This window comes from Lynx canadensis, chromosome D1, assembly GCF_007474595.2.
Source record: "Lynx canadensis isolate LIC74 chromosome D1, mLynCan4.pri.v2, whole genome shotgun sequence".
Lineage (NCBI taxonomy): Eukaryota > Metazoa > Chordata > Mammalia > Carnivora > Felidae > Lynx > Lynx canadensis.
In genome coordinates this window covers 66,529,212-66,549,859 of record NC_044312.2, presented here as the reverse complement: position 1 = coordinate 66,549,859, position 20,648 = coordinate 66,529,212, and the positions used below count along the sequence as shown (strand labels likewise).

Below are 20,648 nucleotides of genomic sequence, written 5' to 3'. Positions count from 1 at the left end.
GACAAATCAGAGAGAGAGAAAATATTTGCACATTATGTATCTGCTTAAAGGACTTATGTCCAGAATAATTAAAAAATTCTTCAAACTCAGTAATAAGAAAACAACCTATTTTTTTGTGGACAAAATATTTGTAATGACTTTACCAAGAGGTACAGATGGCAGATAAGCACATGAGAATATACTTGACATCATTTGTCATTAGGAAATGCAAATTAAAATCACAGCTTAATACCACTACATACCTATTTTAATGGATAAAAAATTTTAAACTGACTACCTCAAGCGTAGATGAAGATGTGAAGGAACCAGAACTCTCTAACACTGCTGGAGGGAATACAGAATTGTACCACCATTTGGGAAAATAGTTTGGCCATTTTTTAAAAAGTTAAACATACCTGTACCTACCATGTGATTCGGCATTCCATCCCTAGGCAGTTATGCAAGAGAATGAGAGTTTTTGCCCATACAAAGGCTTATACATAACTATTCATAGCAGCTTTATAGATAACAACCAGAAATCCAGAAGCAACTTAATGCCCATCCACAGCTATGAATGAACAAATGGTGGTATATCCATACAATGGAATACTATCTAACTATAGAAAGAAATTAACTACTGATAACCCAACATGTCTGCATCTCAAAGAATTATGCTTAGTGAAAGAAGGCAGACAAAAAAAAGAGTTCATACTTATGATTCCATTTATATAAAGCTCTAGTAAATGTAAATTAATCTACAGTGACAAAAAGCAAATCAATGTTTGCTTGAAGAAAGTGTCCAGGAAGAGGCAAAGGGAGCCCAAAGCAGCTTTTAGGAGTTACGAATGATATATTCATTATCTTAATTGTGCTGATGATTTCAGGGTGTATAGATATGTCAAAACTTATCAAATTGTACACTTTAAATATGTGCAGCTTATTGTACATCAATTATACCTCATTAAAGCTGTTAAAAAAAAAAGTCTCCTGGCTAACAAACCTCTAATCTCTCACTTATTCCCCATATCTTAAGTCCTTAGATGAGATCTCTTTGGCCTAACCCTATTTCTTCTACTAAAACAATACTTAACAGAGAGAAGGAAGCACATGGATTGTGCTTTTTGGAGACCACTGTAGAATTTTACAGTGGAAGAGTCTAGATGTCACATTGACAAGGAGGGGAAAAAAAGCCAGTGAACTGGGCAAACTGAGTCTCTGGAAGATAGGACTAAATAGAGAAAGTATAATTTTTCTTTTTTACTGGAAATCTAAGCACCAGATTTTGCCATGTGAATATAATCAAGTCTTCATTTCTTATTATGGTAAAAAGACATTTTAGAAGAGAGAATTGAGAGCCCAGAAATAAACCCACACATATATGGACAATTAATTTACAACAAAGCAGCCAAGAACATAAAGTGGAGAGAGGACAGTTTTCAACAAATGGAAAAACTGGACAACTACATGCAAAAGAATGACACCAGACCGCTGTCTTACACCATACACAAAAATTAACTCAAAATGGATTAAAGACTTGAATGTAAGGACTGAACCTATAAAATTCCTAGAAGAAAACATGGGCAGTACACTCCTTGACATCAGTCTTAGCGATGTATTTATGGATCTGACTCCAAAGGCAAGGGAAGCAAAAGCAAAAATAAACACATGGGACTACACTGAACCAAAAAGCTTCCAGACAATGAAGCAAACCATCAAAATGAAACGACAGACTACTGAATGGGAGATGATATTTGCAAATTATATATCTGATAAGGGGTTAATATCCACAATATATAAAGAACTCCTATAACTCAATGATTAAAAAACAAAACAAAACAAAACATGGACAGAGGATCTAAATAGACATTTTTCCCGTGTTTCTTAATGTCAGATTCCAGATGTGGTTATCTAAGTATTAATCAATCCAGCATTCAGGTCAGTCTGAAACTTTTTTTCCATTGAAGAAATCCTCACATGCTTATTTCTTAAACTGTTGCTAAAGAGGAAAAGAAAAAGAGAAAAAAAGTTGTTCTACCTCTTCTTTTCTACTTCCAGTAAACCTGATAATTAACCTCAGTTTGGGGGCAGATTGTTTTTCAACCCCAAGCAGTTAGCAACTGCAGGTGCCCTTGTGGCACATACAGGCACAAGCATAGTGCCCCAAGCACCCTCACGATGATGCTATCTAAGCACCAATTCCAGTTCAAGCAGGGTGAGTGCCAGGGTCCTTGAGAAGTGTCTAACCTTTCTAACATAATTGTAGGGTCTGGGATTTGTGGTGAGGCCAGTCACTCAGTACAGTGGGCTGTGAAAGTATTTTTCCACTTGTAGAGTTTTGCTTCTAGTCCTAGCATATGATCTCCCTGAAATGCCTGTAAGTTCAACGTAAGGTCATATTCATTATCATTTCCATCCTACTTTACCTCATAAGTGGGTCTTCAAAATTACATACTTAAGCATATTAAGTATCAGAATAATCAAGGAAAGATACAGACATGTATGAGGCAAGTGGTTTCTATGGAAAATAGTTATTAAGAGAAATGTTTTGTTATTTGGCGCTTTGTTTAATAAAAAGATTTTTTAAAGTTTTTAGAATCTATTATGGACTGGGTCTGTAGAAATAGCCCTGAACTCTTCTTCCCCTGTGAGTAACAAAGTGTATTCCAATGTCTGTTGGGGCAAAGTTGTTCTTGGAGCTCACTCTCCCTGAGCACATTGAATATTTCTCCTCCCTGAGACTCAAATGGAAGGGAACCAAGTTCTATCTCGGGCTTGTCCCCTGCTTCTGTCCTACCATCCACAACCTGAGTCACCCCCTCTCTGTCATGTGCACAATGGCTATTGGGGTGGTGCTATTGGTTCTGAACCAGAAGCTCAGACTAAAGAGCTTGCAGTTCTAAAACCTTAGAATAGGGCACACTACCTAGCTATTCAGAGCCATGTTCCATGGAAAACTCTCCTGTCTTATGGAGACCTGATGCAACAGGAGGTGGCTCAGATAAGGGAAGCAACTCCACAGTATATAAGCCCATTGCATGAGAGTCACACTCCCTTTTAAAACATTTTCTTAAAATCCATTTTACTTCATATTATGAGGTAAATTTTTAGTTCATTTAAAAAACCAATAAAAAAATGTTAAGGGGAAAAAACACCTTTAATCACAGAAAACTAGGTTTCTAACCAAATGATAAACTTTAATAAATCAGTGATATCCAGATCGTGACTTTAAATTTTCACTGATCTGTGGTAACCACCTGGGTAGCTCAGCCAGTTAAGCGTTTGACTTTGGCTTGGGTCATGATCTCACAGTTTGTGGGCTCAAGCTCCGCCTTGGGCCCTGTGCTGACAGCTCAGAGCCTGGAGCCTGCTTTGGATTCTGTGTCTCCCTTTCTCTCTGTCCCTCCCCCTCCTTGCTTTCGCTCTCTCTCTCTCTCTCTCCCAAAAATAAATAAACATAAAAATTTAAAAAAAAAATAGATTCTCAGGGGCGCCTGGGTGGCTCAGTCGGTTAAGCGTCCGACTTCAGCTCAGGTCATGATCTCACACTCCATGAGTTCAAGCCCCGCATCGGGCTCTGTGCTGACAGCTCAGAGCTTGGAGCCTGCTTTGGATTCTGTGTCTCCCTCTCTCTCTGCCGCTCCCCTGCTCATGCTCTCTCTGTGTCTCAAAAATAAATAAAAACATTAAAAAAAATAGATTCTCACTGATCTTTTAGTCTGTAATATCAACATACATGCCTGCTCACTTTGGCTGACCAAGTGTGGGTCTACATTGCCAAATTAAACATGGAGAGAAAAGCTGGCTTCTAGACAGCCTGCCTAAAGTGTTCATTTGAAACAGCTTTTAAGCAAGTATAATTATGATTGGAACTTCTCTCAACCAAACAAAATTCTCTAACGGGCCATGAGAGATGGAGTCATAGAGAGGTGAAACTGCTAGGTTGATTGGAGTATCACGAGGTCATCAGCCTACCTTCTGCCACCATAAGATGGCTCCACAGAGTCTGCATGCAGCTTGTCTAAGGTACACTATAGCTCAGTGACGGTTCCAAGTTCTGCCTTGCTCCCTCCCTCCCATATCATGCTTTCATCCTTATTCCTATGTCCAAGGATCTCACAGTCTAATTTCATGATGACCAATCAGGTTAAATGGCATAAGCCCTTCCCCCTTCCCTTGGCACTTGAACGTATCTTTCTTCTACTCATCTGTCCGTCCTCATTTCCAAAGCTGTTCCCTATATCTGGGCCTGTAGTCTCATTCATTCTTGCTTTCCTGGAGCCTTACTCTCTTAGTTTCCAGCTCTTTTGCCACAACTTGTTCTCTCTCTACTGGCTTCTCTTGCATTGTCCTCAGACAGGCACGTCGTATTTCTTTTGTCCAGAAAAGATCTCTTGCTGTCCCCTAAACCACCACCTCCTCTCTCATTCCTTTCACTGCCAAATTGCTTGTTTTATTACCCACTATTACACCACAAACACTTGAAGGGAAAATTATGACTTGTGATAATTTATGTCTATCAAGTATTAGCACAGTATAAAGCAGTGAATAAGGCACAGACTATTGGAATCTAACAAGCCGGATTCAAATTTGGTCTCACTGGTTACTGTCTAATGACCTTGGGAAGTTACTTAATCTTACTCATCCTCAGCTTCTTTGTTTCTAAATGGGGGAAGAGGTGGTGGGAATGATAATGCTTATCTTCAGAGGATCTAAATAGATATTTTTCCAAAGAAGACATGCAAGTGGCCAATAGGTATATGAAAAGGTGGTCAGCATCACTAATATCAGGAAAATGCAAATCCAAACCACAATGAGATATCACCTCACACCTATTAAGATGTAGAGAAAAGGGAGCCCTTGTGCATAGTTGGTGGGAATGTAGATTGGTGCAACCACTGTGAAAAAGTGGTTCCTCAAAAAACTAAAAATAGAATGACCTTATGATCTGGCAGTCCCACTTCTGGGTATTTATCCAAGGGAGTGAAATCAGTATCTCAAAGAGATAGCTCTAATCCTGTATTCACTGAAGCATTATTCATTAAATAGCCAACATATGGAAATAGCCTAAGTGTCCATCTACAGATGAATGGATAAAGAAAATGTTATATATATAAACAATGGAATATTATTCAGCCATGAGAAAAAAATAAAAAAGGAAATCTTGCCATTTGCAACAACATGGCTGGACCTTGAGGACATTATGCTAAGTGAAATAAGTCAGAGAAAAATTAATTCAGTATAATCTCATTTATATGTGGAATCTAAAAAAGCCAAACTCATAGAAACAGTAGAATGGTGGTTGCCAGAGGCTGGGGTTTGGGGGAAATGGGGAAATACCAGTTAAAGGGTACAAACTTCCAGTTATAAGAGAAATAAGTTCTGGAAATCCAATGTACAGCATGATGACTATAGTTAACAATGCTGTATTATATACTTGAAAGTTACGAAGAGACTAGATCTTAAATGTTCTCACCAAGGAAGAAGGTAATTTTGTGAGGTGATAAAGGTATTAACTAATCGTATTGTGGTAATCATTTCATAATAAATATGTGTATCAAATCATCACATTTTATACCTTAAATTTAAACATTATGGGGCGCTTGGGTGGCTCAGTAGGTTAGGCGTCCAACTTCAGCTCAGGTCATGATCTCACGGTTTATGAGTTCGAGCCCCACGTCAGGCTCAGAGCCTGGAGCCTGCCTTGGATTCTGTGTCTCCCCTCTCTCTGCCCCTCCCATGCTTATGCTCTGTCTCTCTCTGTCTCTCAATAATAAATAAATGTTAAAAAAAAATTTTAATTTACACATTATATGTCAGTCATATCTCAATAAAACCAGATAAGAATGATGCCTATCATACAGTGTTGTTATGGAGAGTAAATGAAATTATGATTCTAAAAACCCCTTGCATGGTGTCTGGCACATAGTAGTTGCTCAGAAAGGCTGGTTCCCTTCCCACCTCCACTTACGGTAGGGATTCAGTTGATTGAGTGACCACATGGTCTCCTGCATATATCAGGACATCATTCAGTGGCGTGGCATCCAGTTTTTGTTAAGTTTGGGTCTTACTCTTTTCTTTGCCTTGTGTGTTTCAGGTTCACAACCAGTATCCAACTGAGTTTGAATTCAATCTCTATTACTTGAAGTTCTTGGCTTTCCACTATGTGTCTAATCGCTTTAAAACATTTCTCCTGGATTCAGACTATGAAAGATTAGAGCATGGTATGTGTTTGCATGCCCTTGTTTCATCTTTTTTGATAGTTTTTGTGTGTTTTTTAAAAAAAATTTAATGTTTGTTTTTGAAGGAGAGAGAGAGAGAGAGAGAATGAGCAGGGGAGAGGTAGAGAGAGAGGGAGACACAGAATCTGAAGCAGGCTCCAGCTCTAAGCTGTCAGCACAGAGCCTGACACGGGGCTTGAACTCATGAGCCATGCAATCATGACCTGAACCGAAGTCAGAAGCTTAACCAATGGAGCCACCCAGATGCCCCATTTTTTTGTGTTTTTAATTGAAAACTCCAATAACATAACTACCCCCAAGTGTGGCAAGGCCATTTTAGGATTTATAAAAGTAGAATAGGTAGGAACGAGTGCCCAGATTCTGAGATTATGTGCTGTACTAGCTCTTAGGGACTGCAAGTGGTCTTCCCTGTAGCACCTTTGAAAGGTGAAATCTGCTTACTATTTTAATATCTCAAAGTGGTATCACTGTTTGAAGAGAAACATTTGACCTAGTTTTTCCATCCCAGGTACACTCTGGTAGGAAAGGTGCCTGCCCTTGGAGGCACTTTGCATAGCAGTAAAGGCTCTGGAGGAAATAGAACAGGATTAAATTCTAGTATTCCCAGTACCAACTGAGTACTTTGGACATGTTAGGTGCCTCTCTGAGTTTCTTCAGTTTCCTCATCTTTAAAATGAGTACAATAATAGCACCTACCCCTTTGGGCCATGATGATCACATTAGGAAATATTTGTAAACTTCTTAGCACAGTTTATAGTGTATAATAATAACTCATTAAATTTTAGACATCTCCATCAATATTATAATTTTTAAGAGTAGTAATACTTGTAAAGAGTAGATTTTAAAAGTCAGGCGGCCCCTGTGAAAACATTCCCACAGGGATTTTACATTCTGTTGTTATAGGGAGAAGAGAAGGGAGGATGTACAGGATCTTGTTAAGAAGACAACAAAGAAAAAAATCAGCTATTTTCAGTATATGTACCTGGATTTTCATAAAGAAGACTCTTCTAGTAGCTGAAAATATTTACTGATGTTCTCAGTTTACAGTTTACAGTATGTCTTGGGACATACTGCTTTCCAGTGCATGCTGTTAAAATTGTCTAGTGTGATATTTTATACTGTTGGGAAGGGAGACAGCACTGGTTCTTATTTATACTTCTAGACCTTTGTTGAGTCAGAATTGTCGTTCCACACGTCATAATCAGAAACTTTATAATTTCTTAAGCACCCATGGTTTGGGAAGATATGAAGGAAAGCTGGTTACAAGAGACATTGGAGTCACTTGGAGAACTTTTAAAATATCTGCTTGGACTCATCCTCAGAGATTCTGATTTAATTGGTCTGAGGCAAGACCTAAGCATTGGGGGTTTTTAAAGCCCTTGATTTTTCCAATGTGTGGCCAGGGTTGAAAACTACCACACTGGACTCTGCAGTTAAAAGGTAGACTAGAAACACTAATTAGTCTTGGGGGCCTTTTACAGGATTTTGTGCAGAGTTGGGCTTGAGACCATCTTTTCTGATAAACTGATAAGATGCTTCTTGACTTTTGACTGAGTCATTTCATTCAAAGCAAGACAGCATTGCTAAGGAAGGCACCCTTCCTGGCCTTTTAAAGAAATAACCTCCTGGGGCTACTGGGTGGCTCAGTCAGTTGAGCATCTGAATCTTGATCTCAGGGTCATGAGTTTAAGCCCAGCATTAGGCTCTGCACTGGGTGTGAAGCCTACTTAAAAAAAAAAAAAAAAAAGGAGAAGGAGAGGGAGGGGGAGGAGGGGAGGAGGAGGAGGAGAAGGAGAAGAAGGAGAAGAAGAAGGAGTGCCTGGGTGGCTCAGTCTGTTAAATATCTGACTCTTGATTTTGGCTTGGGTTATGATCTCACAGTCTGTGAGATCGAGCCCTGCATTGGGTGTTGCATTGACAGCACAGAGCCTGCTTGGGATTCTCTCTCTCTCTCTCTCTCTCTCTCTCTCCCTCTCTGTCTGCCCCTCCCTTGCTCACACAGTCTCTCTCTCAAAATAAATAATAAAACTTTTGTTTTTAAAGCTTATTTTTAAAAAAAAAGTGAGCTCATGTGAGTGACACATTGACTGTTTGATGGGTGCAAAGATAGGATCAGAAACTCCCTGAAGCACCTCCCCCACCCACTACATTTGGCTTTTGTTAAGTCACCCAAAGATACAGACCACACCCTTCTATCATCCAAAGTCTTCATGACCATGATTTGCAGTATATAAATTACTAAATAAGAAAACACTTTAAATGGCTTCATAATGAACAGCCAATGACTGAAAAAAGAAACATAAAATTATGTTTTTAACTGAACTTCATCACATAACTCTAAGTCCTTCCCATTTCTCCTGAAAAATATGTAGAATGACTCCTGGCATGGAGCTTTGTGAATCTAGATATAGATGTAGGATATAGATTAGAAGAGAGTCACTATGTGCTGCTAAATACTTGGGAAAACCTTACCAGATGTTTTCCTTCCATTTGGGTTTGTTTCCATACAGCTGTGAAGTTCATTCCTATCCTTAGCTTTGCGGTCACCACCTAAGGTTTCTGCACATACATTGCTGTTCTGAGAGCTGTAAGATATATTTTGCTTTTCATCTGGTACATGCATCATAGTTTTAGGCAAACTGTTGATTTATTTGACTTTTGTTGATTTTTTTTTTTTGGGGGGGGGGTTGATTTACAGGAACGTTGTTTGACGATAAAGGAGACAAGCATGCCAAAAAAGGAATTTGTATTTGGGAGTGTATTGATAGAATGCACAAGAGGAGTCCCATTTTCTTTAATTATTTATATTCACCAATGGAAATAGAGGTACAGTAAGAAAGCATTTATGTTTCACTTTCTGAGTATCTAGTGTTAAAGTTTTCCTTACTTTTAAGTATATATAAGCTGTTTAAGCTTTTTATAAACATTGGATTAGGAAGCTATTTAAAATACCAGAAGCTATTTAAAAATTTGATATACACTATGGGTTTGGGTTATGATGGAATACAGACTGTTCATCATATTCTTGACCACAAAAATTAGGAGCTGGCCCCCAAAATCTAGGAGGGATAACTTCAAGAAAGTCAAAGTGAGGCAACTTTCTCCAGGAAGAAAGACCAAACAAAACTTGAAACCTCAACTGGTTATCTAAGCTGAAAAAATCTAAAATACTTTAGAAAAGATTTCCCTAAGTCCATTTATACCAAAGCTGTGGAAGAACCCCTATGGAACGCCGGATGTTTGGAGCCCAGCTCAAAAGAATGACGTCTCAGGGGCAACCATGCTCTGTGATGCACATCTATGTGAAGTAAGCTCTGGGATGGAACAGACTGGTTTGATGACAAGTGAGACGTATCACCTTACTCAGGGGCAGGAATGCCCCTGCCCTGGGTCCCATGCATTAGGACCCCATTCTGGCCTTTCTCCAACTATCCCCTCCTCATAAAATGAAGACCACAAGAAACAAGGGTATGTGCTTAGATACCCTTTCTTCATCTAAACCATGTACCCAAAATTTCTTGCCTAATCCAAGTTGCTCACAAAGCTACTTCTTCCAGTCTGTCTCCCAAGCTGGTGCGTGTTCCCTTCAGCCTCAAGGGTGCCTAAGAAGTAGCTGTTTGGCAGGTAGTAGACCAAGTTTAGTTTTGTGGACTAGGTATATATATATATATATATATATATATATATATATACACACATTCATAAAAGACCTCAGAATATAGGACAGAGCCAAGGTGAGAGGAGCAGGGGATTAGGCCAAGGACTGGGAGCTGGGACCAGCTTTCCCAGTGCCACCTTGGGCCTTGGTATAGAATTCCAAGGAGTCCAAGAATTCTCAGTTTGAGCCTGGTCTTCCAGATCATTAGGAAGTTATATTTACCAAGGTAGGAGGAGAGATATATTTTATTTAATAGTTTATCTTGATGTATAATATCTAAATATTTACATATATGGTATTTGAATCTCCATTCATGCTCTTGCCCTGGACCCTGCAAATGTTAAGGGCTGACCTGCCAGTAAGCTGGGGTACTTTGAGGTCAAGATGAAACTATATTTCAGAATTTTCTTTGAACAGGCCCTGAAGCCCAGTGTAAATGTCTCCAGCCTCAAGAAGTGGGATTACTACACAGAAGAGACCCTTTCCACAGGCCCTTCATATGACTGGATGATGCTAACCCCCAAGCACTTCCCCTCCGAGGACTCTGAAGTGGCTGGAGGAGCTGGCCCCCAGAGCCGGAGGAGAACAGTGTGGCCCTGCTATGATGATATCAGCTGTGCTCAGCCCGATGCTCTCACCAGCCTTTTCAGTGTAAGTCAGGCCTGTGTAGACATGCACAGAGGGCAACAGGGGCCCTGGTAGTACCCGAGGCCTCAGAAACCAGGCTAAATTAAAAGTGGTTCGCATACTTCCGGACATGGCTGTCCTCACTCTGAGCCAGTGTGATACGTAGCATTCCAGGAGAATGAGGAAAACCAAATTTGCTCCTCAACAACAGTAGGGGACCAGGCTCAACTACTGGAAAAGGGTCTCAAAAAAGTAAGTTTTCTGGCATTATGAGGAAGCAATCAAGCAAATGGAGCAATTTGCAGCTTCCCAGCTGTTTTAGCTGCCCAACAGCCTGAGTCAGGCCTGGGTTATGGCTTTTGTGGGTGCTCTACTTCCTCTGGTCAGAAGTGTGGGTAGTTGATGGCCTGATGGGAATACTGCCAGCGTCTCTACAGAGAATATTCTGAACTGAAACAATCCCAGCAGTAGCCACCCTGCTGAGAGCAGCAGCCCTGAGGAAAGGGTTTGAGCCCTGATACGGGCCAAGCAGTTCCTGAAGAGTCTTCGTGCAGTCTTGTGACTGGGAGGAGTGTGCTGCAGTGAAGGCGTCACAGAGGCAGCTGCTCTGATCCCCAGCTTCCTTGTCCCGAGGAAATTCCATTCTTTGTGCATTTCTTGGTTCATTCTTTCCACATCTGGTTTTAAATCAGCAGAGTTAGGGGTTCCTCTGTCAAGGACAGACTCCTACCTCAGCTACTAGGGTTTGGATGCCAGCCCAGTGCTTGGCCTTTTGCGGTGGCCATCAGATTCCCTCTGGGCTAGCCAAAGGTGAAGGTGTTTGGGATACATATTTTATGTCTTTATTTAAGCTATTCTGTACAAAAAGGCCTGATTACAGATCCTAATAAATCATCTTTGCCATAGTGCATCATACCAGCTAGAGTTCACACCACTGCTCCTGGCTTGGGAGACCTCTGAGGCCATTGACTTCAGCTGCCCTCTGACCATGATGTCCATTGGGGCCCAGTACAGAGGAGATGTGGCTCTGGGACACGTCCTGATTTCTACGAAATACTTACTATCAGAAAACTCCTTTTTATTACTTTGCAGGAAATTGAAAGATTGGAGCATAAATTGAACCAAACCTCTGAGAAGTGGCAGCAGCTGTGGGAAAGAGTAACTGTGGACCTTAAAGAAGAGCCCAGAACAGACCGTGTGAGTTGGTAAAATCCTTTGAGGAGCTACTTCTGAGCTTTTTGAGGGTGCTAGGTCAGGTAGGGCCCGCTGCCACAGGTAACCCAGGTGAGTTTATGGCCAAAGAGAAGGGTAGAAAGGGAGGGGTCATGCCCTGGAGGTCCAGGGCAGAAAGTTCCAAATGACTGAATAGTTCCTGAGTGTCTCACTTCACCGCAGTGACATAATACTTGTGTTTCAGGGCCCCGCATCCACGGAAAATTACTGGGTTCTTTTCTATCTGTGTCTCTGTGGTTTCAGCTGATTTTCTACCACGAGTGGGGAGGGGAACACCCGGACCGTATTTGCTTCAGAGAAATAACCAGAGAAAAGAAAATATTTTTAAAAGACAAATTATGCTACTTTCTGTTGCTCACACCCCCTTTTCTCTTTCTGAATTGAGAAACATTTATCATAAAAATATTTTAAAAACAGAGGCACGTGCGTTGCTCAGTTAGTTAAGCGTCCCACTCTTGGTTTCAGCTCAGGTCATGATCTTACAGTTCTCAAGTTCGAGCCCAGTGTCGGGCTCTGTGCTGACAGTGCGGAGCCTACTTGGGATTCTCTCTCTCTCCCTCTCTCTCTGGCCCTCCCCTGCTTGTACTCTCTCTCTCAAAATAAATAAATCAACATTAAAATTTTTTAATATTTTAAAAACACTCTGTTTTCTGTTTTTCACACCCCCCCTCTCTGTTCTGATTTAAACTTTTATCAGGCATGTAATACGTGCAAAAGACTGTGCTGAGCACCCTGTATACTTTAGCCTCCCACTTACCCCACAGTGAGGGAGTGGTGTCCCTTCTGATGTGTGAGGGGACAGGCACCATCAAATCCACATCACACTAGCTCCAGATGCAACAGAAGGACAGATGTGAATGTTCAAAAGAGCATTTCAGAAAGAAGGAGAGGTCAGCAGGGTCCGATGTCACAGCAGGGCAGGGAGAATCGGGTGTAGAAGAAAGCCTCTGGCATGGTAAGAAGGGATCCTCTGGGCACTAGCTGTTGCCTTCCAATGGCAGTTCTGGAGCTGCTATCAGGCCACAGGTGGGTGCTGTCTTACTGCTTTAATTCTCAGAAAAATAAAATACTTTCTTGATATTTTTTCTGGTTATGAAAGTGAGATATACTTATTCTTTTAAATAAGACAATACACAAATAGTTATAAACAGAGGACAAAAATCACCCACAATTTAAAACCTAGAAATAAACCACTAAGCTTATTGTATCATTCAAAACATACATATAAAAGGGATTTGCCATACATACTATTATTTATTTATTTATTTATTTATTTATTTATTTTATTTATTTATTTTGAGAGAGAGAGAGAGAGCAAGCAGGGGAAGGGCAGGGAGAGAGGGGAGAGAGAATCCCAAGCAGGCCTTTCACTGTCAGCATAGAGCCTGAATCCCACAAACTGTGAGATCATGACCTGAGCTGAAACCAGGAATCAGACACTTAACGTACTGAGCCACCCAGGTTCCCCCTATACATACTATTTTTTTTTATTTTTTTTTTAACGTTTTATTTATTTTTGAGACAGGGAGAGACAGAGCATGAACAGGGAGGGTCAGAGAGAGGGAGACACAGAATCTGAAACAGGCTCCAGGCTCTGAGCTGTCAGCAACAGAGCCCGATGCGGGGCTCGAACTCACAGACCACGAGATCATGACCTGAGCCGAGGTCAGCCGCTTAACCGACTGAGCCACCCAGGCGCCCCTATACATACTATTTTAAAACCTGCTTTCTTTTTTACTTACTATGAGGCATACATGGCCTCCCATTGGTCACTGTATATAAACCAGCATGGTAGTTTTAATGGCTTCTAGAATTCCATTGATGGAAATATTTTTTTAACCAGTCCCCTAATGATAGACATGTAGGTTGTTTCTGAATTTTTTCTTTTATAAACAACTGCAGGATAAACCTCTTTGTACATATACTTTGTGTATTTTGCTCCAGTTTTCTCTTTGACATAAATTTTCAGAAATGAAATTATTGGATTAGTTGCTCAATAAAATCTTTGTAAAACTTTCCTAGCTCTTTTTTTTTTTTTTCACTTAAAATGCAAATGTATTACCTTCTATTTTGGGGGGTGGAGGGGTGTGTTTTTTCCTGAAGTATAGTTCTTTTTCAGCCCCAGAGACACCCTTCAGGCTCCCCAGGAATTGTGTCTACCAACCTACCTTCCTATCAGAAGAGGTCTCTGCTGCACCTGCCAGACAGCAGCACGGGGGAGGAGCAGAGTGCCAGCATCTCCCCATCCAATGGAGTGGACCGGAGAGCGGCCACGCTGTACAGCCAGTACACAACCAAGAATGACGAGAACAGGTGGGCGCGCTGAGCCCTGCCTGCGGCTGCACCACAGGCCCTTCAATCAGCCAGGCCTGTGCGGTACTGCCTCCTATAAACTTAAATGGGTTTGCCACGTAACTGGGTTTGCCTCGATTCTTTCTTTGTTCCTATTTTAGATGTGTCAAAGGGGTCTTTAAAGAGGAAAAATCAAAATTACAACTAAAATAATGCCAAGAGGTTATAGCTATTTGTGGTTGAGTCCTGATTATCGTTATCTCATGTCTGTCAGATCTCTTGAGGGAACGTATGTTAGTCAGCACTTTTGTGGTGGCACACGTCAGAAGGCCAGCTCGTGCTAGCTAGCTCAAGCAAAAAGGAATTTACTCACGTAGACTGGGAGGGCCAAGGATGTGCCAGTTTCTCACATAGTATCTTCAAGCTTCTGTTCATTTGCTGGCTCTGCTTTCCTCTGTGGGTTGCATCATTCCCAACATGGCACAAAAGATGGCTACCGTGAGCTCCAAACCTCACAAATTTGGTAATTCCAGCAGAAAGAGGCAGTCTTTCCCCCATAAGTCTAGTAGAAAAATTCTGGAGAGAATTCTGATTGCCTTTTTGGGGGACTATCTGAGAGAAAGAGAGACTTGACAGACAAAAACAACAGACATCCTCTTCACAGTACTTTTTAAATGAAAACCAAAGTTAACCGACCTGTCATCATTTCTTCTAGGTCCTTCGAAGGAACACTTTACAAAAGGGGGGCTCTGCTGAAAGGTTGGAAGCCCCGTTGGTTCGTGTTGGATGTAACAAAACATCAGGTAATACTGTCAAAGCCTACAGAAATCACTTTTCTCTAAGCTAGGCTCAGTCCCTGGCTGTTGTACAACTCTAAACAGACAGACACATCCCTCATGTTCAGACAAGGCCTCACATATGCTCCCTGTGGGCTTCTTCAAGGACTCAGCATGTCCCTGAGTTAGGGCAGTAGCCTTCCGAGGGAAGGTCCAAAGTAGCTCTGCCTGATATATACAGGCAGAGGCAGTGACACTGGGGCCCAGAGCATTAAGAGCACTAGAACTCTGCTTTTCATGCTCAAATATCTTCTGCTGCCTACTCTTAAAACCCAGGCCGGGAGAGGACCTGAGCTTTTCAGTGGGTTGCATTCCACATGCATATATAGAGCCTGTGCTTGGGAGCAGTCCTCAGAATACAGATTACCTTCATTTTTGCAGCATAAAGCATACATTCAAAACTGAGGGCATTAATTTATTTGACAAACATTTATTGCTCATCATGTACTGGTTACTAAAGAAAGCATCATTTTCCCTCAAAATGAGAGCAACAGTGGAGAGAGGGGGCCCTGAAATAGGCAGAAGGGGCTATACCCACTCAAAGAGGGAATTCTCACTGAGCAAGTACTAGCCTGAACCTCACTGGCCATGTTGGGAAGTCCTTTGTCCATTGTTAGGTTCTTAGCTATTGCTACAGCAACCCCTGCAATTCTTAGTATCATGATCTTTGCTCCAGTAATCTCAGGGGTGAGGGATCCCTACCCAAACCTCCAGCCCCTCCATACACTTCCATGGTGACATTCTCATGGCCTCCAAATATTCTGACTGTGGACCTCACTCTACCTTGGAACTGACTGCTCAGCCTGAGGCAGAGGGGTACACATCTTGATTCTCAGTGCATTCATTTCTAAAATGGACTCTGCTGAGAAAGATACAAACTGGTACCCCTATACAGTGCTCTGGTCGTACGTGCACCTAGGAAACTCTTTCCAGATACAGATTTGAAATGGGGATCACATTTCCCTCTGCTCAGGGAATTTCATAAAAGTTACACAGTCTCTGTGGAAGAATATAGAGAATTTATTTACAAATATGCAATGGAAGCCCTTGGTGGGGGGGGGGGGGGGAAGGGGTTGTACTTTAAAATAACAATGTGTCTGAAATCATAGAGCCTACACTGTGGAGAAAAGTTCCATTAAACCACTAAATATAACATAGGACAATGTCATAATTTTTCTGTAATTTACAGTTACACCAAATTATACTTGCATTCTTACGGATCTTTTGGATTTAACACGAAAGGTATATAGTTTTTCCATTTAGACCTACTTATACCATGCCTGACTGGAGAGACAGAAAAGTCTGAGGCCAGAACCACAGTGACAGAGGCATCAGACCCTTTCCTACTGTGTAAGTTAGAGAGTGAAATCCAGACTCATTTAGTTAGAGAGTGATATCCAGTCCTGGCATGTGATAACCACTCAGTCAAATGGTGAGCTATTTATTGTTTTTCAAAAATCAATTTAAATGTTTGTTTATTTATTTATTTATTTTGAGAGAGAGATTGAGAGAGTGTGTGTGTGTGAGTGCAAGCAGCGAAGACGGACAGAGAGAGAGAGAGAGAGAGACAATCTCAAGCAGGCTCCATACAGTCAGCACGGAGCCCAATGTGTGGCTTGACCCCATGAACCCATGAGATCATGACCTGAGCTGAAATCAAGAGTCAGACATGTAACTGAGTGAGCCACCCGGGTGGTGCCCCTCAAAAATCACTTTAGATTTACATGTGGTTTGGCAACTTGTATTTTTTATATGGTATATCTTGAACATACTTTCCTACCAGTTCATATAGATCTTCCTTATAATTTTTGAAAAGCTATATATAGTAGTCTGTATCATTGATATAATTAACCATCATTTAATTAACCAACACCCCAATGAAAGACAGATACATCTTTTCAGTTTTTACCTGATCAAAACAGTGCTGAAGGAAACCTCTTTATGTGTATCTCTGCATGCTTGTGGGATTGTTTCTGTAGGATACATTTCTAGAGGTGAGAAGTTATATCAATAGGCATAAACATTTTAAATTTTAGATGATATTGCCAAATTGTCCAAAAAGTTTCTAACAAATTATATTTCCACTAGCAATGTTTGAGAATACCTAGTGCCTTGCCCTCACCGTGAATATTTCTTAATCTAAGTGAAAAGTGAAATCTTACTGATTACATCCCTTTTCTTTCATCAGTGAGGTTGCCCATCTTTTTAAATGTTTATAGGTCTTTTGCATTTCCTCTGTGACTTACCTGTTGAGATTTTTTTGACCATTTTTCTACTAAATTGTTTATCTTTTTCTTATCAATTTCTAGGAATTCTGCATATTTTTCTAAACAACCTCTTTTATATGTTACATATATTTTTTCCAATTGTTAGCTGACATTTAGTTTTAGTTTTTAACATGTAATACTTTTATTCATTCGAATTTCAGAAAAATATGTCTTTTTCCTCCTTTCTGTCAGCCACCTAGTCCTCCTTCCGAAAAGCAACAGTGTTTTTATTTTCTTGCTTATTATTTCAGACAGTTTAGCAAGGTACAGAGGCAAGTATTCAAATACATTTTGAAAAGTCATACCATTTTCCTTTTCTGTGTCTCTTATTTCCCATCTGTATCCTTTTGGTTCCAGCTGCGATACTATGACTCAGGTGAGGACACAAGCTGTAAAGGCCACATTGATCTGGCTGAAGTAGAAATGGTCATCCCTGCTGGCCCTAGCATGGGAGCCCCAAAGCACACAAGTGACAAGGCTTTCTTTGATGTAAGTTGATCTCACTACATCTCACCAGAAAACCTGGCTCTGTCTGTACATGATTCCTTACAATCCATCCACCTCCAAGAATTATAGGACCTCAGAGCAATTGGTGGTGACAGATGATAACCCCTTGGCTATGGAAATTGCTCCAGAACTTGAACTTAGCACTCGATCCCCAAACCTGACATCTCCAAACTGTCCATCTCCAAGCTGTGGTGCGCTGCTTTGCACAAAGGACTCCTTTACTGGTTGTCCAGCCACACATGGAAGCAGATGAATTCCTTGATAAAAACATTGTTAGTTATTTTATTCACCACCTATTCAAGAACAGACACTACTTCCCTTTGGATCCAGTGGTCTTCATGTTTGACCATCCATAAAAATTGTCCTTAGTCATATATGATGACTGTTGGTCCTAACATCTTCAACAGCCCTTAGGTGAGCCTCGGGGCATTTGATGGGCCACATGATAGGGTTCTCATCCAGTTCCCATAGCCAAGCAGGGTTTCATAAAGAGCACAGCCACACTCAAGGGCTCTGCTCTGGCTATGAGGCCATTTACCTGATTCCGGGCATCCAGTGTGTCCCCAACTTAAGCCTTTAGAGAAGGGGATGGAAAGAGGACAAGAAAGACAACTTCTTGGTGGGGGTGAATTTCCGGCTTCCCTGAGGAGCCCAGGGAGCTGCACTGCACTGCTCCCGGTGCAGTGCATGGGAGAGGCTCCTGACCCTCCTCCTTAGGAGTAAGGGTCTCCTAGTATGTCTCCTTTTTCTGCCAGTGTCATTCTATTAACATCTACTGTGACTCTGGGGACCAAAGAAACAAAGTGACTATAATGGCAGTGACAGTATGGTAGCGGAGGGAAGAGAAAACATAGAGGTTTTGAAGCAGTACGGAGGGGAAGTTCACTGAGATTGATTCACACACTTGCCCAAAGCCATAAAACAGGCCTGCCCTTCATCTCTGCTTCTGTTCATTTGGTTTTGTAGCTCAAGACCAGCAAACGTGTGTATAACTTCTGTGCCCAGGATGGACAGAGTGCCCAGCAGTGGATGGACAGGATCCAGAGCTGTATCTCTGACGCCTGATGCCCATGGTCAACCCAAGCAAAAAAGAGGGAGGAAAGCTTCGTGCTGTCAGATAGAATAAAGTGCATGAATCCTTGAGGAGCTGACAGCTTCCTCTTTGGTTCTGAGGAGTCATCCCAGGCCTGAGGTTCTTCTGCCCAGTCTTACCCAGTGCCCTCTTTGAACAATTGCTATGTCTGCTTAGCCTGAATGAATATGTCACAGAGGTCTGGTCAAGAACCCCAGGCACTCCCTGTATCTTGCACTAGGTTGTTCTAACAGGGTCTTAGTGGTTAGGGATCAGAAGAATGCTTCCTGAGCCAACTGTCACCCATCCCCTAGATAAATGGTTTCTATTTACTTGAGTCCTTCTTGATGAAACTAGATCCTTTTTATTCCCCAAGGTCATAATTTCCTTGGAGAGCTTTCTGACAAGCAAAAATCAAAACCCCGCCAACACTATCTCATGTTCTGCACAGAACAGATTTCCCAGCAGAATAGCTCCTACTCCTACTGCCTGACCTTAGAGATGCTCAGCTATCTGGTGCTGCCAAAAGGTGCTTCCATAACCCCTGCTCGGCCATGGGGGATCACAGCAAGAACATGAGTGCTCAGTGGCAGACGAGGAACACGCAGGATTCTCCTGAAGGAGAAAGACGGTCCAGGGAATGATGCAACAATGACAAGGCCAATGCAGGAAAATACTACTTTCAAAACACTGAATTTTCTAGGCCACAGGTGCCCTGAGGATCCAGGACTTTGTGTTCCTGTGTATTCTTCTGTTCCCTGACAGCTCCTTACACAGAATAACATGCAAAAAGCTGAATGCACTAACTCACAAACACTTGCACTGAACTCCTAATGAAGTGAAGGTGTTGGAAAGACAGAAGCCAGCTGTCTACAAGCACATTACACCTGTACCAGGGGCTGTGTCTGTGGCACAATCAGATACCCAAACAGCACTTGTGCACGTGAACAGTAAGAACTGTTTGTAGATTTTCTCTGCTTTTGATAACCTTGTGTTTGTTCAGCTAAAGATCCGAGGGATGCTGTTTGTTCCCTGTGAGGAGCAGCAGCATCTCTGCTACAGGCATTGCAGCCCAACTGGAGTCAGAGGTAGCTAGATCGCCGTTTTGAAATGTTAATATGTTAAATACCAAACTAATATTTCAAAAATATGTACATACGATTTCTATATCCTTGTTTTTCAGATAGCCTACTTATAATTTAATATAAAAGTAACTGATTCATGCATAAGATTTCAGTAATGAAAATAGTTCCCTTTTTAAAAAATAAAAAAAAAACCACTTTGTCTTTGTAGATGAAAAATAAATCAGATTTTCAAATTTAAAATTACCTACACGCTAGGAAATAGACCTGTGTTAATATATAAGAAATTGGGGATAATAAGAATGAAGGATTTTTCTACCATTTTCATTTTATAAATTGCCACCTGTGAAAATGATTTTTGCACATTATTTGTATTTTTTCTTTGTATATGAAATAATTTTTTGTACTTTGTAAAATACGGAGCCCATTGTACCTTCAGCGATTTGAGACTGTATACAGTGCTTCTTTTATAACTGGATTCTTTTAACTTTCATAAAGGTTACATGCCTTACATGCACTAACCACCCCGAATTAAATTTATTTCTTAAGAAAGAGCATCCCTCATTTACTGTGAAATAAAACTCATCGTGTAGTGCGTAGCACTAAGCAGGCAACATTCAGGATTTATATACGAGACTAAAAGCTCAAGAGTAAAACAGCCCATGTGGTGCCCTGGTTCTATTAATGCCATCACTGCCCTTTGCATAGAAGGTTACCAGAGACATTGGACAAACTGGCATGAGCTTCTGGGTTCTGGACGTGCTGCTGCAGAGTTTAGGTAAGAGACCTGAAGCCACTGTTTGTGCTCTAGTGAGCTGTGTGAAATTGGTGAGGTCCTTTACATCATCTGGGTCAC

At 41.2% G+C, this 20,648-nt stretch overlaps 1 protein-coding gene across 3 annotated transcripts in view; it reads left to right on the top strand.

Moving 5' to 3' along the window:
- The window catches only part of SBF2 (SET binding factor 2), a 500,238-nt gene extending 479,894 nt beyond the window's left edge, over positions 1-20,344 (top strand). For all 3 annotated transcript variants that reach the window (XM_030330868.1, XM_032594814.1, XM_030330866.1), the window contains 8 exons: positions 6,074-6,200; positions 8,917-9,044; positions 10,294-10,527; positions 11,596-11,700; positions 13,856-14,049; positions 14,744-14,831; positions 17,489-17,620; positions 18,605-20,344. In XM_030330868.1, the coding sequence (XP_030186728.1) occupies positions 6,074-6,200; positions 8,917-9,044; positions 10,294-10,527; positions 11,596-11,700; positions 13,856-14,049; positions 14,744-14,831; positions 17,489-17,620; positions 18,605-18,703 (1,107 nt within the window). In that variant the 3' untranslated portion in view covers positions 18,704-20,344. The remainder of the gene's footprint in view (positions 1-6,073; positions 6,201-8,916; positions 9,045-10,293; positions 10,528-11,595; positions 11,701-13,855; positions 14,050-14,743; positions 14,832-17,488; positions 17,621-18,604) is intronic.
- Positions 20,345-20,648: the final 304 nt, after the last annotated feature.